Source organism: Puma concolor, chromosome B2 (genome assembly GCF_028749965.1).
Source record: "Puma concolor isolate L17-30 chromosome B2, mPumCon1.1.hap2, whole genome shotgun sequence".
Taxonomy (NCBI): Eukaryota; Metazoa; Chordata; class Mammalia; order Carnivora; family Felidae; genus Puma; species Puma concolor.
In genome coordinates this window covers 77,160,041-77,187,064 of record NC_141671.1, presented here as the reverse complement: position 1 = coordinate 77,187,064, position 27,024 = coordinate 77,160,041, and the positions used below count along the sequence as shown (strand labels likewise).

Genomic DNA, 27,024 nt, shown 5'->3' with positions numbered 1-27,024 from the left:
AATCTATATAAGTACAATTGTGATTGTTATATAATTAAAATTTGCTAAGAAAGTAGAACTTAGCTGTTCTCACCAAAAAGGTGATGCATGCCTTAATTAACTCAGTTGTAAGAATCCCTTCACAATTTACATAAATCATCACATTTTCCACATTAAATATATTACAGCTTTGTTTTTCAATTATACCTCAATAAAGCCAAAGAGGGGAATAAAAAGATGGTTAATTAACAATAGAAAGTGTAATTTACAGAGTCTCAACCAGTGGTTATGGTATTAGTTTCAGTTGTACAATACAGTGAATGCTGAAGTTCAATGCTTCCATACAACTCATCAAACAAATGCATTCCTTAATCCCTATCAGCTATTTAACCCATCCCCCCAACAAACTGGTAACCATCAGTTTGTTCTCTATAGTTAAGGGTCTGTTTCTTGGTTTGCCTCCCTCTCTCTTCCCCGCCCCCCCTCCTTTGTTCATTTGTTTCTTAAATTCCACATAGGAGTGAAATCATACGGTATCTGTCCTTCTCGGACTTATCTCGCTTAGCATAATACTCTCTTATCATTTGCAACGACATGGGTGGAGCAATGTATAAAAAAATTAATTTGACTGGCTTTATTGCAATATTTGCTTTATTGCAGTGGTCTGGAATTGAACCTGCAGTATCTGAGTTATACCTGTATATGATATTAAAAAACTAGATGTAGATAGTTACGTACAGAAGAATGAAATTAGGCTCTTATCTCACCCCACATACAAAAGTCAACTCAAGATGGGTCAAAGGCTTAAATATAAAACCTGAGACTGTAAAATAACTAGAAGACATGAAAAAAAAGCTTCTTGGCATTGTGCTAGGGAATATTTTTTTAGATATGACCCCCAAAACACAACCAACAAAAGGGAAAATAGACAAATGAGATTGCATCAGGTTAAAATGCTGTCTGGCAAAGGAAATAATCAGGTGAAAAGGCAACCTATGGAATGGAAGAAGGTATTTATAAACCATATTTCTGATAAGGAGTTGATACCCAAAATATGTAAGGAGCTCATGCAACTCAATATCAAAAAACCAGAGAACCCAATTAAAAGTGAGCAAAGGACCTGAATAGAAGTCTTCAAAAGAAGACATACTAATGGTCAACAAACACATGAAAAGATGCTTAACTTCACTAATCATCAGGGAAGTGCAAATCAAATTAGATATCCTCTCCTACCTGTCAGATTGGCTGTTTATCAAAAAGACAGAAAATAACATGTTTGCGAGGATTTGGAGAGAATGGAATTTTTGTATGCTATTGATGGAATATAAATGGGTGCAGCTACTATGGGAAATAGTATGGTGGTTCCAGAAAAAAATTTAAGATGGAACTACCTTATGACTTAGTAATCCCACTTCAGGGTATATATTTTAAAGAGATATCTGTACTCCCATGTTCACTGCACCATCACTTACAATAGCCAAGGTATGGATACAACCTAAATGCCATTGACAGATGACCAATAATATGATAGTACACTGTGGAGGACATACTGCTAAGTGAAATAAGCTGGATGCAGAAAGACAAATACTGCACTGTTCTGTGAAAGGGAGGTATATGCAAATCAAGCTTCAAAGGCCAAAAGAGTCCTAAGACCAAAGGAAAAGGCTGACAAGTCCAGCTTGACAAGAAATGGTTTATTAGGGAAACTTAGAGGGAGAAGCCTGTTTGTGCACCACAAGATGAGTAGATCTCCACAACCCTCCTCCCTTAGGACCTGCTTTTATAGCCCTCGAGGCTGGGAGTACATGCTGAGGGATGACTCAAAGGGAAAATGTTTAAGAATACGTATGGATCAGCTTTGGTTTTCTTTTTCTTTTTTTTTTTTTTTTAATTTTTTTTTTCAACGTTTATTTTATTTTTGGGACAGAGAGAGACAGAGCATGAACAGGGGAGGGGCAGAGAGAGAGGGAGACACAGAATCGGAAACAGGCTCCAGGCTCCGAGCCATCAGCCCAGAGCCTGACGCGGGGCTCGAACTCACGGACCGCGAGATCGTGACCTGGCTGAAGTCAGACGCTTAACCAACTGCGCCACCCAGGCGCCCCTGGTTTTCTTTTTCAATATTACTTTGGCTATTCAGGGTCTTTTGTGGTTCCATACAAATTTTAGGATTGTTTGTTCTAGCTCTGTGAAGAATGCTGGTGTTTTGTTTTGTTTTTTTTTTTATAGGGATTGCATTAAATATGTAGATTGCTTTGGGTGCTATTGAATTTTAACAATATTCTTCCAATCCATGAGCATGGAATGTTTTTCATTTCTTTATGTCTTCAATTTCTTTCACAACCTTTGTATAGATTTCAGTGTATAGATCTTTTCACCTCTTTGTTTAGGTTTATTCCTAGATATTTTATGGATTTTTGTGCAATTGTAAATGGGATTGATTCCTTGATTTCTCTTTATGCAGCTTCATTATTGTTGTATAGAAATGCAACTGATTTCTGTACATTTATTTTATATCCTGTGACTTTGCTGAATTCATGGATCAGCACTAGCAATTTTTTGGTGGAGTCTCTTGGGTTTTCCACAATTCCAGACTTCAAGCTGTATTACAGAGTGTAATCAAAACAGTATGGTACTGGCACAAAAACAGACACATAGATCAGTGGAACTGCATAGAGAACCCAGAAATGGACCCACAAATCTATGGCCAACTAATCCTTGATGAAGTAGGAAAGGATATCCAATGGAAAAAAACCAGTCTCTTCAGCAAATGGTGTTGGGAAAACTGGACAGAGACATGCAAAAGAATGAACCTGGACCACTTTCTTATACCATACACAAAAATAAACTCAAAATGGATGAAAGACATAAACATAAGACAGGAAGCCATCAAAATCCTAGAGGAGAAAACAGGGAGCAACCTCTGAGCTGCATCAACTTCTTACTTGACATGTCTCCAGTGGCAAGGGAAACAAAAGCAAAAATGAACTATTGGGACCTCATCAAGATAAAAAGCTTCTGCACTGCAAAGGAAACAATCAACAAAACTAAAAGGCCTGGAAGAATATATTTACAAATGACATATTAGATAAAGGGTTAGTTTGCAAAATCTATAAAGAACTTATCAAACTCAACACCCAAAAAACAATCCAGTGAAGAAATGGGCAAAAGACATGAATAGACACTTTTCCAAAGAAGACATCCAAGGGCTAACAGACACCTGAAAAAAAATGCCCAACGTCACTCATCATGAGGGAAATACAAATCAAAACCACAATGAGCTACCACCTCACACCTGTAAGAATAGCTAAAATTAACAACAGATGTTGGCAAGGATATGGAGAAAGGGGGGGAACTCTTTTGCACTGCTGGTGCAATTGCAAACTGGTACAGCCACTCTAAAAAACAGTATGGAGGTTCCTCAAAAAATTAAAAACAGAACTACCTTACAACCCAGCAATTGCCCTATTAGGTATTTATCCAAAAGTTACAAAAATGCTGATTTGAAAGGGCACACACCCCCAATATTTATAGCAGCACTATTGACAATAGCCAAAGTATGGAAAGAACCCAAATGTCCATCAACTGATGAATGGATAAAGAAGATATTGTGTGTGTGTGTGTGTATACACATACACACAATGGAATATTACTTGGTGGTGAAGAAGAATGAAACCTGCCATTTGCCACAATGTGGATGGAATAAAGTATATTATGCTAAGTGAAGTCAGTCAGAGAAAGACAAATATATGATTTCCTCATATGTGGAACTTAAGAAACAAAACAATGAACATAGGAAAAGGAAAGCAAACAAGATAAAAACAGAGAAGGAAACAAAACCATAAGAGACTCTAAAATACAGAAACTAATGGTTGCTGGTGGGGTGTTGGGTGGGGGAATGGGCTAAATGGCAATAGGCATTAAGGAGGGCACTTTTTGGGATGGCACTGGGTGTTGTATGTAAGTGATGAAACACTAAATTCATTCCTGAAATCATTAAAAAAATTAATAAAAATAAAAACTACAAAAGCTCACTCAAAAGAAATAGGACATGTGTAGGAATGGATGAGTATGAAATTCCCAAATCCTCTCCTCTGAAACAGTAATAAGGATATTGGCTAAAACTCAACATTTGGGGGGGTCCCTGGGTGGCTCAGTTAAGCTTTTGACTCTTGATTTTGACTCCAATGATGATCTCACCATTCGTGAGATCAACCCTGTGTCAGGCTCCAAGCTGACAGCAAAGAGCCTACTTGGGGTTCTGTCTTCTCTCTCTCTCTGCCTGCTCCCCCTGCTCATGAGTGCTCACGCTCTCTAAATAAACAAACAAACAAACAAACATTAAAAAAAAAAAATTGGTGTGGGTCATAGTCCTATCTCCAGGGCAGATCAAGAACACTATGCCCCAAGAGTGTTCTTAAGGATGTGGTTAAGGAAAAGGAGAGAATGTTGATGTTGGAAGGCAGCTGTGCTCAAGAAGGTTTCAGGTCACAGAAAAGTTATCATGGCAGATGTGTCATGTTAGTCTTGTTCACACATGCATGATCTCATTTATATGTGGAATCTAGGGGCGCCTGGGTGGCTCAGTCAGTTAAGCGGCCAACCGGCTCGGGTCATGATCTCACAGTTCATGGGTTCAAGCCCCAGGTCAGGCTCTGTGCTGACAGCTCAGAGCCTGGAGCCTGCTTCAGATTCTGTGTCTCCCTCTCTGTCTGCCTCTGCCCCTGCCCTGCTCATGCTCGCGCGCTCTCTCTCTCTCTCAAAAATAAACATTAAAAAAAAACTTTATATGTGGAATCTAAAAATGTTACACTTGTAGAAATGAGAGTAGAATGATGGTTACCAGGAGCTAGGGGAGGGGGATATGGGAAGATGTTAGTTAAGGAGTACAGAGTTTCAGTTTTACAAGAGAAGTAAAGTTTTGGAGATCTAATGTACAACAGCATGATTATACTTAAAACTTGAAATTTGATAAGAGGGGAAATCTGAATTGTTGTCACCATATGCACACACAAAAGGTAACTATATAAGGTAATGGATATATTAATTAACTTGATTGTGGTCATTATTTCAGTGTATACATATACAGTGTATACATATGTCAAAACATCAAATTTACACATTAAATATATACAATTTTTTTAGTTTATTTATTTATTTTGAGAGGGAGCGAGCCCACACAAGTGAGAGAGGGAAAGAGAGAGAATCCCTGTCAGCACGGAGCCCATCACGGGGCTTGAACTCAGGAGCCATGAGATCATGCCCTGAGCCATAGTCGGACGCTTAACCAACTGAAGTCACTCAGGCGCCCCAAATATATACAATTTTTAACTGTCAACTATATCTAAATTTTTAACTGTCAACTATATCTCAACTATATCTCAAAAAGGGGTGGGGAGAATACCTTTTTGTTATTTTTCACGGGCCCTTTGCATCCCACGCATAAATGTACATTAGATTTGTATATAAGTATAGTTATGTGTGTTAATGTGATCATACTTATTACAGATATATGATTATATACTCTTTACATGTAAATATCTTTGTTTTTATACAGCTTGCATATGATTAAAATACTAAATTGAAGGAACTGTACAATTCCTTTAATTTTTTTTTTTTTTTTATATTCTAGTGGTACTGCTTGATTCCTTAGACTCTGTTGCAGAGGTCAACCTTGATGAACAGGACAGAGCAACTAAGCCAAAGTCCCTGCCAGAAATGACTGATAATGAAATGACAGGAACAGGTAAAAGTGAAAAACTGTTCTCTAAATACGTAGGAGTTTATGACTAAATGACTTTATTTCTAGATAAGGAAATATATAATAATATATGTAATAGCTATATCAACAATAAAAATTTAAATCCCACATTTTTTACCATATTTAACAACCTAAGTAATCTGAATTTGATAATGGTGACACTTAATGCTACTAGGCCAAGTAAAGTCTGTTTTTAATAAAAACTTATTAATAAATGGATGAAAGCTGTTGATACAAAGTGTAATACTATAGGTAATATTAAATAATTTTCTCTGCCCCTCTAGAGTATTCTGTTAAATTGGAACATGTAGGAGAAATGAGATCTTGGTCTTACTTCGCTTTTCCATTGTTTCCTCTGTGCAGGAAAAAGTTAAATCACATTCCAAAATTCTAATGTACATTGAACCATGCCTTTTCAAACTTGTAAAGCAGTGGAATCCTTACCTGCAAATGAAATCTCATGTACTATTCTCTGTGTAGATAAAAATGGTGTTTTATCAGTATAAATTTAAATGTTTACATTTATATTTATTTATAAAGTTAGTGAGAACAGTAATGGTATTTTGAGTTTTTTAAAATCTCAAGTTTCAGATATTTGTTATATTCTTTTTTTTAAGTTTATTTATTTTGAGAGAGAGAGAGAAAGAGCGTGAGTGGGAGAGGGGGAGAGAGAGAATCGCAAACAGACACTGCACTGTCTGCACAGAGCCCATCACAGGGCTCAAACTCACGAGTGGTGACATCATGACCTGAGCCGAAATCAAGAGTCAGACGCTCAACTGGCTGAGCCACCTATGCACCTCAGATATTTGTTACATTCTTTTTTTGTTGTAGTTCTTGTATTATCATCAGACTTCTGATATGTTTGTATATTTTATGTTTGTTGTATAATGTAAAAAAAAATCTTGGTTTACTGCATAAATGTTGCAAATGAGAACTTTTTAATCATCTTGCTTTGAAAGTCTCAGTTGACCAGTATGGTCAATTAAACCAATCCAGATACTTGGAACAAAAGAGCAATAGAAACGATAAATCACTAGTGAACTCTAAACATCTGCTTGCATTTTATTTTTATTTTATTTTATTTTTTATTTCTTCTTTTTTATTGGAGTATAATATACCCATAGAAAAGTTCATGTATCATAATAGTGCCACCTGATGAATTTTCATAGCATGAATACACCCATGTAACCAGTAACCAGATCAAAAAACAGAGGACAGAGTCCACTCAAGGTCTTATTTGTAGTTACTGCCGTTCCAAAAGTCACCACTATCTTGTTTCATCCACTTCCATTTAAAAATATAAGTATGAAAGTAAAAAAATTACAACAAAATCATGTTACTCATTTGCTTGTTATTACCCAGTTGAATATTCACCATAATGAAAGCATGTGCTGAGCACATGTTCTTCAGTCCTACTGTTTAAGTAGATGTCACATATGTGTTGTGATAGTCAACCTTACATGCAGTTTTCAGTAAGTTGATATGAATTCTATAACTCTTACATTTTTAAAAAAATATTTATTTTTGAGAGAGAAAGAGGGAGTGAGGGAGGGGCAGAAGGAGGGAGAGGACAGAGGATCTGAAGCAGGCTCTGTGCTGACAGCAAGAGATCCCTATGCGGGGCTCAAACTCATGAACCTTGAGATCACGACCTCAGGCAAAGTCGGACACTTAACCATCTGAGCCACCCAGGTGCCCCCGGCATGAATTCTTTTAAAAAGACCAATATAGAATTAAAGCTTTTCTAATCAATGATACGTTATAGGAAATTCATATATATACAGAATGGTCAGAGGAACTGCATTCTAAGATGTACATGAAAACAAAGCAAGGGAAGATGGTGGCGTAGGAGGACGCTGGGCTCACCGCGCGTCCTGCTGATCACTTAGATTCCACCTACACCTGCCTAAATAACCCAGAAAACCACCAGAGGATTAGCAGAACGGAGTCGCCGGAGCCAAGCGCAGACGAGAGGCCCACGGAAGAGGGTAGGAAGGGCGGCGAGGCGGTGCGCGCTCCACGGACTGGCGGGAGGGAGCCGGGGCGGAGGGGCGGCTCGCCGGCCAAGCAGAGCCCCCGAGTCTGGCTTGCAAAAAGCGGAGGGGCCTGACGGACTGTGTTCCGACAGCAAGCGCGACTTAGCGTCTGGGAGGTCATAAGTTAACAGCTCTGCTCAGAAAGCGGGAAGGCTGGAGGACAAAGGGAAGGAGAGCTGCTGAGCCCCCTGACGACAGAGCTCAGTTTGGTGGGGAACAAAGGCGCTCGCCAGCGCCATCTCCCCCGCCCATCCCCCAGCCAAAATCCCAAAGAGAACCAGTTCCTGCCAGGGAACTTGCTCGCTCCGCGCAAACACCCAACTCTGCGCTTCTGCGGAGCCAAACCTCCGGCAGCGGATCTGACTCCCTCCTGCTGCCACAGGGCCCCTCCTGAAGAGGATCACCTAAGGAGAAGCAAGCTAAGCCTGCCCCTCCTGCCCCCGTGCACCTTGCCTACCCACCCCAGCTAAGACGCCAGATCCCCAGCATCACAAGCCTGGCAGTGTGCAAGTAGCCCAGACAGGCCACCCCACCCCGCAGTGAATCCCGCCCCTAGGAGAGGGGAAGAGAAGGCACGCACCAGTCTGACTGTGGCCCCAGCGGTGGGCTGGGGGCAGACATGAGGTCTGACTGCGGCTCCGCCCACCAACTCCAGTTATACACCACAGCACAGGGGAAGTGCCCTGCAGGTCCTCACCACGCCAGGGACTATCCAAAATGACCAAGCGGAAGAATTCCCCTCAGAAGAATCTCCAGGAAATAACAACAGCTAATGAGCTGATCAAAAAGGATTTAAATAATATAACAGAAAGTGAATTTAGAATAATAGTCATAAAATTAATCGCTGGGCTTGAAAACAGTATAGCGGACAGCAGAGAATCTCTTGCTACAGAGATCAAGTGACTAAGGAACAGTCACGAGGAGCTGAAAAACGCTTTAAACGAAATGCATAACAAAATGGAAACCACCACGGCTCGGATTGAAGAGGCAGAGGAGAGAATAGGTGAACTAGAAGATAAAGTTATGGAAAAAGAGGAAGCTGAGAAAAAGAGAGATAAAAAAATCCAGGAGTATGAGGGGAAAATTAGAGAACTAAGTGATACACTAAAAAGAAATAATCTACGCATAATTGGTATCCCAGAGGAGGAAGAGAGAGGGAAAGGTGCTGAAGGGGTACTTGAAGAAATAATAGCTGAGAACTTCCCTGAAGTGGGGAAGGAAAAAGGCATTGAAATCCAAGAGGCACAGAGAACTCCCTTCAGACGTAACTTGAATCGATCTTCTGCACGACATATCATAGTGAAACTGGCAAAATACAAGGATAAAGAGAAAATTCTGAAAGCAGCAAGGGGTAAACGTGCCCTCACATATAAAGGGAGACCTATAAGACTCGTGACTGATCTTTTTTTTTTTTTTTTTTTAATTTTTTTTTTTCAACGTTTATTTATTTTTGGGACAGAGAGAGAGACAGAGCATGAACGGGGGAGGGGCAGAGAGAGAGGGAGACACAGAATCGGAAACAGGCTCCAGGCTCCGAGCCATCAGCCCAGAGCCCGATGCGGGGCTCGAACTCACGGAGCGCGAGATCGTGACCTGGCTGAAGTCGGACGCTTAACCGACTGCGCCACCCAGGCGCCCCCTGATCTCTCTTTTGAAACTTGGCAGGCCAGAAAGAATTGGCACGAGATTTTCAGTGTGCTAGACAGAAAAAATATGCAGCCGAGAATCCTTTATCCAGCAAGTCTGTCATTCAGAATAGAAGGAGAGATAAAGGTCTTCCCAAACAAACAAAAACTGAGGGAATTTGTCACCACTAAACCAGCCCTACAAGAGATCCTAAGGGGGACCCTGTGAGACAAAGTACCAGAGACATCACTACAAGCATAAAACATACAGACATCACAATGACTCTAAACCCATACCTTTCTATAATAACACTGAATGTAAATGGATTAAATGCGCCAACCAAAAGACATAGGGTATCAGAATGGATAAAAAAAAACAAGACCCATCTATTTGCTGTCTACAAGAGACTCATTTTAGACCTGAGGACACCTTTAGATTGAGAGTGAGGGGATGGAGATCTATTTATCATGCTACTGGAAGCCAAAAGAAAGCTGGAGTAGCCATCCTTATATCAGACAAACTAGACTTTAAATTAAAGGCTGTAACAAGAGATGAAGAAGGACATTATATAATAGTGACAGGGTCTATCCATCAGGAAGAGCTAACAATTATAAATGTCTATGCGCCGAATACCGGAGCGCCCAAATATATAAAACAATTACTCATAAACATAAGCAACCTTATTGAGAAGAATGTGGTAATTGCAGGGGACTTTAACACCCCACTTACAGAAATGAATAGATCATCTAGACACACGGTCAATAAAGAAACAAGGGCCCTGAATGAGACATTGGATCAGATGGACTTGACAGATATATTTAGAACTCTGCATCCCAAAGCAACAGAATATACTTTCTTCTCGAGTGCACATGGAACATTCTCCAAGATAGATCATATACTGGGTCACAAAACAGCCCTTCATAAGTTTACAAGAATTGAAATCATACCATGCATACTTTCAGACCACAATGCTATGAAGCTGGAAATCAACCACAGAAAAAAGTCTGGAAAACCTCCAAAAGCATGGAGGTTAAAGAACACCCTACTAACGAATGAGTGGGTCAACCAGGCAATTAGAGAAGAAATTAAAAAATATATGGAAACAAACGAAAATGAAAATACAACAATCCAAACGCTTTGGGACGCAGCGAAGGCAGTCCTGAGAGGAAAATACATTGCAATCCAGGCCTATCTCAAGAAACAAGAAAAATCCCAAATACAAAATCTAACAGCACACCTAAAGGAACTAGAAGCAGAACAGCAAAGGCAGCCTAAACCCAGCAGAAGAAGAGAAATAATAAAGATCAGAGCAGAAATAAACAATATAGAATCTAAAAAATCTGTAGAGCAGATCAACGAAACCAAGAGTTGGTTTTTTGAAAAAATAAACAAAATTGACAAACCTCTAGCCAGGCTTCTCAAAAAGAAAAGGGAGATGACCCAAATAGATAAAATCATGAATGAAAATGGAATTATTACAACCAATCCCTCAGAGATACAAACAATTATCAGGGAATACTATGAAAAATTATATGCCAACAAATTGGACAACCTGGAAGAAATGGACAAATTCCTGAACACCCACACGCTTCCAAAACTCAATCAGGAGGAAATAGAAAGCTTGAACAGACCCATCACCAGCGAAGAAATTGAATCGGTTATCAAAAATCTCCCAACAAAGAAGAGTCCAGGACCAGATGGCTTCCCAGGGGAGTTCTACCAGACGTTTAAAGCAGAGATAATACCTATCCTTCTCAAGCTATTCCAAGAAATAGAAAGGGAAGGAAAACTTCCAGACTCATTCTATGAAGCCAGTATTACTTTGATTCCTAAACCAGACAGAGACCCAGTAAAAAAAGAGAACTACAGGCCAATATCCCTGATGAATATGGATGCAAAAATTCTCAATAAGATACTAGCTAAATCGAATTCAACGGCATATAAAAAGAATTATTCACCATGATCAAGTGGGATTCATTCCTGGGAGGCAGGGCTGGTTCAACATTCGCAAATCAATCAACGTGATACATCACATTAACAAAAAAAAAGAGAAGAACCATATGATCCTGTCAATCGATGCAGAAAAGGCCTTTGACAAAATCCAGCACCCTTTCTTAATAAAAACTCTTGAGAAAGTCGGGATAGAAGGAACATACTTAAAGATCATAAAAGCCATTTATGAAAAGCCCACAGCTAACATCATCCTCAACGGGGAAAAACTGAGAGCTTTTTCCCTGAGATCAGGAACACGACAGGGATGCCCACTCTCACCGCTGTTGTTTAACATAGTGCTGGAAGTTCTAGCAACAGCAATCAGACAACAAAAGGAAATCAAAGGCGTCAAAATTGGCAAAGATGAAGTCAAGCTTTCGCTCTTTGCAGATGACATGATATTATACATGGAAAATCCGATAGACTCCACCAAAAGTCTGCTAGAACTGATACATGAATTCAGCAAAGTTGCAGGATACAAAATCAATGTACAGAAATCAGTTGCATTCTTATACACTAACAATGAAGCAACAGAAAGACAAATAAAGAAACTGATCCCATTCACAATTGCACCAAGAAGCATAAAATACCTAGGAATCAATCTAACCAAAGATGTAAAGGATCTGTATGCTGAAAACTATAGAAAGCTTATGAAGGTAATTGAAGAAGATTTAAAGAAATGGAAAGACATTCCCTGCTCATGGATTGGAAGAATAAATATTGTCAAAATGTCAATACTACCCAAAGCTATCTACACATTCAATGCAATCCCAATCAAAATTGCACCAGCATTCTTCTCGAAACTAGAACAAGCAATCCTAAAATTCATATGGAACCACAAAAGGCCCCGAATAGCCAAAGTAATTTTGAAGAAGAAGACCAAAGCAGGAGGCATCACAATCCCAGACTTTAGCCTCTACTACAAAGCTGTCATCATCAAGACAGCATGGTATTGGCAGAAAAACAGACACATAGACCAATGGAATAGAATAGAAACCCCAGAACTAGACCCACAAACGTATGGCCAACTCATCTTTGACAAAGCAGGAAAGAACATCCAATGGAAAAAAGACAGTCTCTTTAACAAATGGTGCTGGGAGAACTGGACAGCAACATGCAGAAGGTTGAAACTAGACCACTTTCTCACACCATGCACAAAAATAAACTCAAAATGGATAAAGGACCTGAATGTGAGACAGGAAACCATCAAAACCTTAGAGGAGAAAGCAGGAAAAGACCTCTCTGACCTCAGCCGTAGCAATCTCTTACTTGACACATCCCCAAAGGCAAGGGAATTAAAAGCAAAAGTGAATTACTGGGACCTTATGAAGATCAAAAGCTTCTGCACAGCAAAGGAAACAACCAACAAAACTAAAAGGCAACCAACGGAATGGGAAAAGATATTTGCAAATGACCTATCGGACAAAGGGCTAGTATCCAAAATCTATAAAGAGCTCACCAAACTCCACACCCGAAAAGCAAATAACCCAGTGAAGAAATGGGCAGAAAACATGAATAGACACTTCTCTAAAGAAGACATCCGGATGGCCAACAGGCACATGAAAAGATGTTCAGCGTCGCTCCTTATCAGGGAAATACAAATCAAAACCACACTCAGGTATCACCTCACGCCAGTCAGAGTGGCCAGAATGAACAAATCAGGAGACTATAGATGCTGGAGAGGATGTGGAGAAACGGGAACCCTCTTGCACTGTTGGTGGGAATGCAAATTGGTGCAGCCGCTCTGGAAAGCAGTGTGGAGGTTCCTCAGAAAATTAAAAATAGACCTACCCTATGACCCAGCAATAGCACTGCTAGGAATTTATCCAAGGGACACAGGAGTACTGATGCATAGGGGCACTTGTACCCCAATGTTCATAGCAGCACTCTCAACAATAGCCAAATTATGGAAAGAGCCTAAATGTCCATCAACTGATGAATGGATAAAGAAATTGTGGTTTATATACACAATGGAGTACTACGTGGCAATGAGAAAAAATGAAATATGGCCTTTTGTAGCAACGTGGATGGAACTGGAGAGTGTGATGCTAAGTGAAATAAGCCATACAGAGAAAGACAGATACCATATGGTTTCACTCTTATGTGGATCCTGAGAAACTTAAGAGAAACCCATGGGGGAGGGGAACAAAAAAAAAAAAGAGGTTAGAGTGGGAGAGAGCCAAAGCATAAGAGACTGTTGAGAACTGAGAGCAAACTGAGGGTTGATGGGGGGTGGGAGGGAGGAAAGGGTGGGTGATGGGTGTTGAGGAGGGCACCTTTTGGGATGAGCACTGGGTGTTGTATGGAAACCAATTTGACAATAAATTTCATATATAAAAAATAAAAATAAAAAAAAAATAAAAAAAATAAATACAATGACAAAAAAAAAAAAAAAGAAAACAAAGCAGGAGGCCAAAGTTATCACTCTGATGGTTTTCAAAATATTCCATAAATGGCACATTGGAATGTGCAGATTAATTTCTATTTTTATGTGTTAAAGAACAATTTAAAATGAAATTTCAATCAAACATCTGTAGAATCCATGATTTTCTCTGAGAAACTATGATTTTGTAAAACATGGTATGAAAACCACTGCTGTAGGTTATAAACAATTTTTTTTAAGGTATTGCTGAATGTAAAAACTCTGGTAAGATGATTCAAGCAGTTTTATAAAGGTGTAGTTTTCTGGTCTTATTTCTTAAATGTTCTTGACTCAGAAATAATTTGTTATTACTGGAGGATATATGATCTTATTGTCATATAGCCTTAGATTTGTATTTCCAGCCTTGCCAGTTATCAGCTGTGTGACACTGGGCAATTAATGCTTCTAAGCCTGTTTCCTCTTCTTAAAAATGAGACCTTGTGTTGGTCAACTGAGGGAATGTGTAGTGCCTAGTATATTGTTAAGATTCAACAAGCAGTAGCAACTATATGGTTCTCATCACTGTTACTTATATCAACCCTTACTAATGGTAGAAATCATAATAAAAAGCCTGAAGGCATATAGTATAAATACTTATTAGTTGTGGGGTATTGAGTTTACCTACTATTTCAAAAATACACTTGAAAATCTTCAAGTCAGCATCTGAACTTGGGTTAAGAACTGAAAAATGAGAAGGTTGTTTTGTTTTTTACCACTTTCTTCTAGAATTAAGAAACCTCAGTTTAGTTGATACATTCTCAAAGATCATCTTTTTAAAAAGGTATTACTTTTGAAATTCTTTGTGCTTTATTGTTTTAGAAAGGTTGGTAACTGTGAAAATGGGGGCCAGATCCAGCTTTTTGCTTATTTTCATTTGTCTCATGGGCAGGTACCCTTTTGTGCGATGACTGCATGACAGGAGCAGTCCCAGGATGACAGTATTACTTCACGACTAGATCCTTGTCTCTGCACCAGAGGATTTGACATTTGTCAACTTCCTAAAGTAGAAAAATTAGGGAGCTTTTAACTTGTAATAATATATAAAATAACTACATAAAGTCCTTTCTTTGTAAGGTAAAAAGCAGAGAAGTCAGCCCTTTGCTGATGAAGCTACATCTATTTTATTTTTAAGCACTATTTGATTAATCATGAGTATCAGCAGAAGAGGAGACTACTCACCCTTTTTCTCTTCTTTTTCCCCACTCTTCTATGACTCTTTTATCCTTTTCTCTAATTTTGAAAATTACAGCATTGGTAGTAAAACGTACAAAATGAGTAAGAAAAATACTTATAAAATTTTAGATCATTATTGTCATATTGTCTTAAAATTCTTTTTTCCAGAATTTATTTATCAATTGGTAGGAGGAGGAGAAGGTTAATAGGGAAGGAAGAGTGAACGAAGACATCAGGTTTTCTATTTTGGATGACTGGGTGAATAGTGATACCATTCCCAAAATACTGATAGTAGAACAAGTTTTGTTGGGGAATACAATTAATTCAGTTGGGAATATGCTAGATTTGATTTACTTATAGAACAGTGTAAATATCTGTTAGAAGGTTTAATATTCAAAAAAGAGGTAAGGACAAAAGACATAGATTTGGGTGTCACAAGCATATGGGTAATAGTTGAGCTAAGGGATCTTGATAAAATTAGCCAGCTCAAAAAAAAAAAAGTGAGAGGTTTAAAAAAGAGGGCTAAAGATGGGACCCTGAGATGAACCATTTACCAGAAAGCACAAAGAGGTAGCCATTGGAGTGCTGGGAAGCACAGGAAGAAGAGGCTATACAAAAGAAGCAGTTTCCAGGAAAGCACAGTGTCAGACGTCTCACAGGGTTGGAGAAATTGAAGATGGCTAGATGTGACTATTAGAAAATTACTTTTGATTATAACAGCTTTAGCAGGATATTGGAACACATACTGGATTGCAGAGTTAGAGGAGTGAATTTCAGTTAAAGAAATGCAGACTGTAGGATACTTGGTGGCACTGGGAAGCAGAGAGAGAGTGCAAAAGTGAGAGAGAATGGTAATGGTAAGGAAAGACACAATTCTTGAACGATTTTGTCAGTTAGGAAATTTAGGGATAGTTGTATCCAATGTAATGGGGTTGATTAAGGGTAGTAGGAAGAGAAGGCAGTAACCAGTGGAATCAGAGTTCACAGTTATCATGTCAGGACACATCTTACCTTGCTAAAGAGTTATTGAGCGTTACGTTTTCATACTGGTAGGCTATAGCTACGTATTACCAATGTTTGTATTTCACTCTTGTGTTTATAATGTTGCTGTTGTCCTACAACCTTGTTCACCATTCCTAACACACTAACGGGTGCTATTAGTGGTTTATGTTTCTAACGTATTTGTGTGATTATACTGGAGATTACATTTATTTCAACAGGTGTTTCTTATGGACAAAGCAATAGTGACATTGAAGCTCTACATCAGGCTTATTGTCAGGTAGCCCAGTCTTTGGGAGATACAGATGAACAAAGGATTGAGAGTAATGCATTGGAAAATATCAAGAGCTCAGTGAAAGATTATCCTCAAGAAAATGAAGAGTCCTCTAAAAACATCTCTACTACAGAATCTGGTAAAAGTTCATTTGAGACCCTCTCTGAAGAGTTTCTCTTGTGGTATAATTTAAATAGTTTGCTATAGTGATTGTTTCTCAATCTCTGAATTTAATTTAAAAGGTTTGCTGAAATGAAATTTGGGAATCAGTAGTTTAACTATAAAGTTAGAGCTGAACACAAGATAAAATTTCACTTCCTCTTTCAGTATGCCTTGACCAAATCAGAAAATCACCTAAGTGTTTGCACATTTTTTATGCTTTTCCTTATGCATATACTAAAGTAATTTTTTAAATAGAGAATAGTATTTGAGGATCAACTAAATAATATATTTAACAAATGTGTGTGCATGTATGGACATACCCATACGCATATATTTGATATTGATGTAGATGGATACATCAAATATATAGATATATATATTTCAAATATAAAAATCAAAGGAGATTTTCTTGGTACAAGTAAGTTTATAGTGGGAAACTGGGTTTACTGTATATATCATTTTGTTAGTTCTGTTGGTCAGAAAAAAATGTAATCTTAGTGGGATTAGACATTAAATTAAGCAATTCACATAATTTCGGGGGTCGCTATTTTAACTTTTTTTCCCTCTTAGATCTGCCCACGGTAGAGGAGTTGATGAAACCTATCAGAATAGATTCTTTTGGTGTCAGTGGTTTTGATTTACAACCTGTCAGGTATGAGATGTTTTGGAATGGATTATACAGATTGTTTATTGCTTATTGTTTTACTACTGGAAACTTTTAGAATCATTTGTTCTGCGTGCTCATTCCTAGTGAATGATTTAATGAGTAGCTTATATGAATCTACTTTTGAGTCACTGCTCTCCTTATTAGTAGTTCTTACTCAGCTTATCAAAATTCTTCTAGTGCTAAAATTAAAAAATACTTTAAAAATAGATGCCACTAAAAAAACGTTTGCTGCCATCAAGTATTCTGAAGGCTTTTTTACTGAAAACTAAAATCCTTTCAGCTTTAAATAGCTCAGGGCAGTTGATTTGAATTCTATTCTGTATGAGTCATAGATTTGCTTATTTATAAACCAGTTAGCTTTGTACTTAGTCACAGACCAGCCATCGTTTTTCAGGGTAAGATTTTTGGTCACAGGAGCAGTGGGCTTCATGAAAATGCACCAGCGCCAGTACATCTTAATGGAAGCTTGTGGGACCTTCCTGTCATTCTCCAGCACAGAGTAGCACGTTACAGTAACCTTGCATTTGTGTCACATCTATTAGAGTGTCACATCCATCATTTCATATGATCCTCGTAACAAATAGGTCAGGCATCTTTATTCGCATCATTCAGGTGTTGGAACTGAGGTAAATCAGTTTAGTAGTGGAGCTCTCACAAGAACCAGGTCATGAAGATGATGGTGGTGGCAGTGGTGGTGATGATAATAATGATAACAGCTGACGTTTTTATCACACGCTTACTGTGTGTGCAAAGTTCTTTACATCTTTGCATTTTAGATTTCTTTTAATCTTACAGCAACTCTATGAGTTATATTTTATTATTATCCCCATTGCATAGATAAGGAAACTGAGGCTTAAAGAAGTTAAATAAATTGCCCAAGATCGTATGGTTATGTAGGGGTGTCTGGGTGGCTTTGTGGGTTAAGTGTCCGACTCTTGATTTCAGCTCAGGTCATGATCTTCTGGTTTGCGAGAAGTTGGGCTCTGCACTGAGAGCATGAAGCCTGTTTGGGATTCTCTCTCTCCCTTTGTCTCTGCCCCTCACTCAATCACATGCGTGCTCTCTCTCTCTCTCTCTCTCTCTCTCTGCCTCTCTCTCTCAAAATAAATAAACTTGAAAGAAAAACAAAGATCATGTGGTTATAACCAGGAAACACAAGAAATCTTTGTGTGTTTTAACAACTTACATTGTCAGATCTCTGATCTCCATGAAATATTTCTGTGAAAAGCCTGTCATCCATTCCTGTATTTATTTGTTCATTTGTGTTTTCAGCAGACACAGTTTGAGCCCTTCCTTGTACTACATCCTCATCATGTAAATCCACTTGTAGTGATTTCTTATCCTGTTTCTGCGTTTGTGCTAGTTGAGAGAAAGTGACACAATGAAGCTTACACTAAAACCCATCTACTTGAATGCTTAGTATTCTCCCACTGATCTGCAGCACTAGATAGTATTTTTTAAAGGGCAGACTATTCTCCCTTACTGCTGTTTGGGACTGTGTTGGTGTTAATGAAGAGATTTTTTTACACATCTTGTGTGTTTGCTGGCATAGGTGGAATCATTTTACTACTGTAAATTCTAAATATAATTTTTTTCGTTTTTGTTTAAAAGCTAAAAACAAGTATACTTACATTAAAGCCATAACAATAATTACCAAAATGTCAGTGGTATAAACTAGTACACATATCTGAAACCTCTTTAGTAAACTGTAAATAATCTCAGCTGATATAGCAAATAAGTCCTTAAAATTTTAGTAGCTAAACATCATCGAAAATGTATTTTTTGCTCGTGTCATAATCCCATGTGTGTCAGTGGGGTTGGAGTAGGACTCTACTCCACATAGTCATTTAGGGACCCAGGCTACTTTGTCATTAACACATGGTTTTAAGGTTGTCATGGCCTCATTCAACCAGTTGATAAAGAAAAAAGATAATTTAGCACAATTCTTTTTAGCTGCCTCAACAGAGAAATATTACATCACTTCATATTCTACTGGTAATAACCAGCACATCTAGCAAATTGGGTCCAAGAGGGCTGGGAAATATGATCTGCTTGTGTGCTCAGAAAGAGAAGTAAATGAGTTTATTAGGCATCTAATTAGTCTCTACGAGAATCTGCCCTTTTAGTAGCCAAATATCCATTTTACTCACCTTCATACAAAGACCCACTATCCCCTCCCCAAAGCAAATAGCCCAAAGTCTCATACAGGACCCTGTCCATCTAAAAGGCCAGGATTTTCAGGTGGAGCATAGTCTTCTCCATCAGGTTTGAATGCAGCTCTTCAGTGTCTACTAATCTGTGAATTAAAAGCACAAGTTCTGTACTTGATCCAATATATGATGGCGAAACTGCAACAAATACTCCCATTCAGAAGGGAAATATATGAGGAAAATACAGCAATCAGTAATGCAACCTTGAAGTCCACTGGAAACGCCTTGTAAGGATATTTACACCCTTGGCCACAACTGAAGTCGGTTTTGCAGGGAGGCTGTGCCCATCTTGGAGGATGCATTCCTTTTTTAGTCCACCTCCTACCACCAGGTGGTTTTAGGTCTCCCAAACAAATCTCTGGCTTTTTTTTTTTTTTTTTTTTTTTAATGTATGGTTGTAGTTTCTTTATTATTATAGTTTGTTCAAAAAGTTTAGTGGGTGGTGAGGGGTGGGGCGCCTGGGTGGCTCAGTCGGTTAAGTGTCTGACTTTAGCTCAGGTCATGATCTCACAGTTTGAGTTAGAGCCCCGAATCGGGCTCTGTGCTGACAGCTTAGAACCTGGAGCCTACTTCAGATTCTGCCTCCCTCTCTGTACCCCTTCCCTGCTCATGCTCTCTCTCTCTCTCTCAAAAATAAACATTAAAAAAAAGTCTTAAAAAATAAATTTAGTAGAGCTTCTGATCTATTTGGTTCCAGTCAGTCCCTTGTGCCAGTAACTACACTTAATTTTCTAGACAGAGGCTTTAAATCTGCTTTAAGTCTTTGCTTTTTTTGCCCCCCTTTTTTTCCTGTCAATTCAGTCGCAGCTGTTTGGATATTATTGGGAACAATAACCTTAAGTGAAGATGACCCCTTTAATATGATCTTTGTCAAAGGACTGAGTAACTCTTTTCAACTGAGAAGTCTCATGAAATCCTGCATTTTTCAATGCCAAATCTTACTCTTTTGAGTCTATGCTCTTTACAAAGTGAATCTATGCGGCCCTTAATTTCTCGACTCTCTCTGTTCCCTTTTATTTTTTCTTACAAACTGGCCCTTTTTAAATCTGAGCTCATGTCTTTCTTATAATATCTAGTCAAACGTAGCCAACAGTAGCTAGCGCTTAGAAATTCTCCTGCTATTTTTCTTAGTATCCCAGACTCAGTAGCTATGTGATCTGTCTTAGAAACTATTGTAGGTAACAGTTTGGCAAATGTTTTGTCAGTGTAAAACATGGGTTGCCACTTCTCCAGCTTTTAGCATAAGTTTCCTTGCCACCCCAAACCCAGCCACTAAGCCAATGACACATATCTTAGGTTCTTGTCACCATAGCGCTCACGTTCTAAAGGCAAGAACTAGTAAGCGGCCCCAGCTAGATGCAGGATGGCAAGGAAACATAATTTAGTTAGTATGCAGGAAGAACAGGAAACAGTTTTGATAACTTCTAGCCAGATTCTGCTACCATGAAGAAGGAAAGAACTATTATATTTTCTGATGATTCCAATTACTTTAGAAAATTCTCACAATTACTGAGAAACCGATCTATCTCATATGAAAATAGTAGCCTCTTAAACTTTATTTTATAAATGACATTATCTTATAAATTATAAAATTAAATGACCTAATAGACCATGATTATGTAGTTTGAAAATAACAATATCCCTATTTTTGGAGCCCCTATAATATACTGATATTTAACCACATTTAGAAAATGTCCTTAAGGGATATTTTCTCTATTTTAAAAATTGAATGGTCTGAAATGTTGCATTGTATTTAATTATTTTAAACCACAGAAATGATTTTTCTCTAAATACTAGTGATTTTCATGTTTTACTTAAAAATTTTTCCTATACTGTGATGAAATTTATGCTTTTTAATATTTATATTCTATTTCTCACTGACATAAATTATGATTACTTCTTTAGTTTCTTGTAAAAATGTGTAAAATCTTTTTCCTGCCTCAAATACATGTTGACTTTATAAGGTATTATGGATAAATGATATATTACACAAAGGTCATTTAGAGATTCATTTTTTATTTTTTCTTACACTAAAACCATCTCAGTCTTGTTTTGTTTGGCTTTCCTTTGAAGTAGGTCTCAGAGTTATCCATGTAATTCTTTATATTATACTGCATTAAAATTACATTATCTGAAATTTAAAACAGTTATATGACACTATGTGAGCATACTCTGTCAGCCAGAATTACAAATAATGTATTTAACATTCAGGACATAATTTGAATAGTTATAAATATCAAATGTATTTAATATTATGTATAAATAACATTATACATATTAAAATATAAATCTTATATTTTGTGTGTGTATATGTGATATATATAGTGTGTGTATATGTATATATGTGTGTGTGTGTGTGTGTGTGTGTGTATAAAACTGGTATTTGAGGAGTCACCTAAGGTTCATGCTCTGTTTTGTTTTATAGCTATAAGAAACTGGCTGATAGTAAAGAAACTGAATTTGTTAGCCCTATACCCCTTAAGAGGAACCCAAATATTATATCTCAAGAACCACAAAATGTAAACCAACTTTTTGACAAAAATGAAGAGAATGTGGTTTTACAAAAGACAACAAATAAAGATAGAGAAAATAGCTGTCTAGGAGTAAATGCTACGGAAGAACACGTAGATAAAATGTACCTTGATATTTTGAGGAAAAAAATATCTGTTGGTCCTCCATTATTGCCTCCGGATGACAAAGTAAATAAAGTAAGTGTTTATAATCTAAGTTGATTAGACATATTGAGAAATGATGTTATGTAAATACTATTGATAAGTAGGTACTTCTTAAGCTGGTGGGACTGATTACATACTAATCTCCACATAGATCCTGGATATTTGTGAGCAGTATTTATTACAACATCCTATAATCCCCAAATTGTAAAATACCACTATCTAGCATTCACTTTCTTTTGGAAGCCATTATTTACATTCTTCCTTTGTTTTTAGTAAGCATAGTCTAGAATTTGAGTAGCATAAGAAAATAAAGTTTATTCATCATTCTAATGCTTTTTATTTAATCTATCCAGTAGTGTGTATTTTGCAAAAGTAGATAAGTTGTCATTTACAAAAATGCTATCAGCAGCTGTTGAGAAAGTTATATTTTACTGCTCCATTTTCTTCTCTTCTTGATCTATTCTGATTTATAGTTTCTTTGATCTTGGTATTGTAGTTTTATGGTTTTGAGTTATATGTTTACCATAAACCATCTGAAGTTTTTTGTGGAATAAGGCAGGGTATTAATAAATTTTTATCTTGAGAATTCTAGGGAAAAAAGATAAAATTTTATGTTATTTCAAAATATATTCCTCTCTGCTTTCCTCCATCTTAATTCTAGTAATGACACGTCTTGCTTTCTGGCAAGCTTATTTTGTTTTATTCTTTTGCTTTGTTTTACTCCTGACTTTGAAGATGTGCTTCAAAATATTAAAATTCTGATGAGTGAGACTTTGAGAATTCTAATATGTAGTGGTTTGTCTTCTACAAACTATTATCTAGTAATCACTATGGTTTGCCATCTGTTAAATCTCCATTCACAGCTGTAGTTGAAGTTAATTTATATATCCTAAAGAGTTTCTACTTGCGTGCAGACTTTTAGATCTCAACTCAGTTCTGGCGAAGAAGGGGCTGTAACTGGTAAACATGAACCACACAAGAAGGCCAGAAGTGCACCTCCTGTACTTAAAAGAAAACCCCAGAGTGGATTATATGCATCAGTTAGGAGCTCAGGCTATGGCAAACCCAGTTCACCATTCAAGTCTTTTTCTACTCTTGAAAAGAAAACTTCAAAGGACATTATGAAAAGTAAAACTGTGAGACCCATTCCTACTTCAAATCAAGCTAGGAAAAAAGGTAATCATATGCTCTTTTCATATTATAGTTCTGTGCATATAGTGTATTATTTTATGGTCCTTGTTCTCTACGTTTCCTATTTATTTCTCTCCTTCTGTGAACTTTTCTTCTTATAAAAAAAATTAATATTCAGATAGTATATTCCATTCTGAAAGATTCATTAGATTTTGGCTTTCCAGAATGACACTTGTGAAGTATGGGAAATGAATAGACGATAGGAGAGTCAGTCAAACTTAACCTCATCTGGTTGACTTTGGAATATCCGTTGTTTACCAGAGAAGACCTACAAATTCAGAATGCAAATGGCAAGCTACAAATGAAGGTTGATATAGAGATTATTTGGATATTAGTTTCATATAGGCTGAGATAGGCAGGATGTTTTATATATCACATAATGCGTATTTTTATATATTGCAGTGCCTCTGTTATTTCCTAATGCAGTTCATTTACATTGACAGTAGGAAAGGGTAATTTTCAATTTAGAAGTCTATGCAGCTATTAAAAGAAACAGAAATGTTCATATCAAACCAACATTTCTGCTGCCTTTAAACTCCACTGAGGGGGGCACCTGGGTAGCTCAGTCGATTGAGCGTCTGACTTTGGCCCAGGTTATGATCTTACAGCTAGTGAGTTCGAGCCCCACATCAGGCTCTGTGCTGACAGCTCAGAGCCTGGAGCCTGCTTTGGATTCTGTGTCTCCCTCTCTCTCTGCCCCAACCCACTCGCATTCTGTCTCTCTCAAAAATAAATAAACATTAAAAAAATAAAGAAAAAAAAACTCCAGTGAGGAAGGGGGAGCAATGGAGCCAGAAGCATTTCATCCTTTCCTTTATGATTAAATGTAATAGGTGACCAGTTTCATCATTGTTATATGGTGATAGTTGTCATGAGGAGAATTGTACTCACTGGAAAATTCATTTCTAGCTTAAAATGTCTTTCTTTGCTTTTCCCTAAGACTATTAATTCCAGGACCACTTTGACTGTGTTTTAAATTCTTGAGGCATTAAATAGACTCTCTCCTGCCTTTGCATTTGTATGCCTTTGTATGTATTTGCTGCAGCAGCCTGTGCATCTCAGATGGAAAAGAAGGCCTGGGCTGATTTATGTGAGAGTAAAGGAGAAAACAGCAGCAGGAAGTAGTTATTCTGGACAGACAGGAATATGATTCTGTAGGATTAATGCAAGCATCCTTTCCTCCTGTTCTTAACCTGTGGACCTCCAGTTCCTTTCCCTACAAGGTCTTTTGTATTCTCTTATTTTCCTGTGGAACACCAACTTGTGACGTTGTCATCTACTTGTCACTAATTAACCATTCATTGGAACTAGTGCTTAATATTAAAAAAATAAACACTTGGGACATTTTTCAAATTTTAGTATGACCAAGAGAAGAATGAAAATTTTTCATTGATGTTTAGGAGTATTCATGCTAATTTTGTTTTTAGTATTATTTATTCTATTATATTTATTTTAGATATATTAATCCCCAACATTTTTGAAGTTTATTTTATCCAGATTCATTCATTTAACAAATGTTTTTGGAGCACCTGCTTTGGCCCAGGCACTATTAGGCCCTTGGGCTACCTCAGTGAGGGGCTACCTCACTTCCCCTCCCCCATCTTTGTGGAACTTTCATCTGATAAGGAGAGACATTTAACAGTAAGCATAATAAATAAGTAAATGATGTTACATGCTAAGGAAAAGTAAAAAGTAGAGGAAGTGTCAGTGGTGGAGTGCAGCAGTTCACAGCTTTAAATAGGATAGAGTAGGGGCGCCTGGGTGGCGCAGTCGGTTAAGCGTCCGACTTCAGCCAGGTCACAATCTCGCGGTCCGTGAGTTCGAGCCCCGCGTCAGGCTCTGGGCTGATGTCTCGGAGCCTGGAGCCTATTTCCGATTCTGTGTCTCCCTCTCTCTCTGCCCCTCCCCCGTTCATGCTCTGTCTCTCTCTGTCCCAAAAATAAATAAAACACATTGAAAAAAAAAATTAAAAAAAATAAAAAATAAATAGGATAGAGTAGGCCTCATTGAGAAGGAGCCACTGAACAAAGACTTGTAGGAGATAAGAGTATTGGCCATGTGGATACCTGGGGAATCATATTCCAGAAAGGTGAAATAACCATGCAGAAGTCTTAAAGTAGAAAAGAATATCTGGCATGTTTAAGGAACAGCATAGAAGCTTGTATCATGAGGGCAGAGTGAGTAAAGAGGGTAGTAGGAGATGAGATCAGAGAATCAAAAGTGCTGGAATGTATCAGTTTTTCTAGGGCATTTTAAAGACTTAGATTTTACGCTGAGTAAACAGGTGAGCCGCTGAAAAGCTTTGACATGGGAGTAACCTCATCTGACCTCTTTAGACAGATTTCTCTGGCAGTTGTGTTAAAGATCATATACATATAAATACATTCACATAGCATACGGGGCATGGGAAGAAGGACAGAAACCAGTGAGATGGTGATTTTAGGAATCTAGGCTAGAAGTGATGGGGCTCAAACCAGAGTGGTGGCAGTGGAGGTAATGAGAAGTGGTTGAATAAGGATATATTTAGAAGGTAGAACCAAAGGGCCACCTTTGAATAAGGATATATTTAGAAGGTAGAACCAAAGGGCCACCTGGGTGGCTTAGTCGGTTAAGCATCCGACTTCAGCTCAGGTCATGATCTCATGGCTCATGGGTTCGAGCCCCACATCGAGCTCTGTGCTGACAGCTCAGAGCCTGGAGTCTGCTTCAGATTCTGTGTCTCCCTCTCTCTCTGCTCCTCCTCCGCTCATGTTCTGTCTCTCAAAAATAAATAAACATTAAAAAAAAGTAAAAACAAAAAGAAGATAGAACCAAAAATCTAAAAGATTGGTTTGGGGTTGTGAAAGAGGATTTCTGAATGATGCCAAAATTTTTGGCTTGAGTAGCTGGAAAAATAGAGTCACTGTCCAGCTGGGATGGAGAAGGCTTTGGTAGAGTAGATTTGGGGGTGGAAGGAAGATCAAGAGTATAGTTGATGAGGTGATAATTTTGAAATGATCGTTCTGTATGCAAGTGGAGACAACAAGGAGCCAATTAGATTGAAAAGTCTAGACTATAAGAGGGAGGTGTGGACAGCAGATATGACTTGGGAGTTATTATTAAAACTAATATAGGTAGTTTTTAAAACATGAGACTGACAAAGATTATCAAGAGAGTGAGCATAGCTAGAGAAAAAAGCAAACCAAGGCCTAAGGAGTAACCTACAAAGAGAATAGAGTGAGATTGGAGGAAACCTGAATATGTGGGATCCTGAAAGCTAACTGAAGAAAGGAGAATTTATTTCTCTATCAGTTGCTGCTGAGAGATAAAGGAAAGTAGAAACTGGGCACCGACCCTTGGGTTTAGCAAGGAGGAGGTCATCAGTAAACTGGACAGTTTCCATGGATATGTGGCTATAAAATGCAAGTTGAATGAGAATAGGAGGGATTAGGAGAAATGGAATTGGGTACTTAATTTATAGACCACCCTGGAGCACAGCGTGTAGCTGGCATGGGAGGTGGAGTCAAGAAAAGCTTTTTGTTGTGCTTTTTTTTTAAGTGGCTGAAATAATAGTATGTCTAATAGTATGTTTATGCTTTTTGGAAAGATTGAGTAATTTATGGTAGAGGGAAAGAATTGCTACAATAATGTCCTTGAGTAGAGGAGCTATAAGCAAATCTACTGTTCAGTGGAAGGGTTGGCTCTAGATAGAGGCATGGACAGTTTATCTGTGGAAACAGATGGGAAGAGAGAAATGTAGGTACAGATACTGGTGGGTAGGTAGAAATGGTGAAAGAATATGGATGATTTCTTCTGATTGCTTCCATTTTCTCTAAGAAATAAAACATAATATCATTAGCTGGCATTGAGGATGG

The 27,024-nt window shown here is 37.9% G+C and overlaps 1 protein-coding gene across 4 annotated transcripts in view; it reads left to right on the top strand.

Moving 5' to 3' along the window:
* CEP162 (centrosomal protein 162) overlaps nt 1-27,024 on the top strand; it is a 120,037-nt gene that overhangs the window by 29,713 nt on the left and 63,300 nt on the right. For all 4 annotated transcript variants that reach the window (XM_086707346.1, XM_086707347.1, XM_086707345.1 and 1 more), the window contains exons 9-13: nt 5,612-5,725; nt 16,213-16,404; nt 16,998-17,079; nt 21,730-22,012; nt 22,894-23,155. In XM_086707346.1, coding sequence (XP_086563472.1) covers nt 5,612-5,725; nt 16,213-16,404; nt 16,998-17,079; nt 21,730-22,012; nt 22,894-23,155 — 933 coding nt within the window. The remainder of the gene's footprint in view (nt 1-5,611; nt 5,726-16,212; nt 16,405-16,997; nt 17,080-21,729; nt 22,013-22,893; nt 23,156-27,024) is intronic.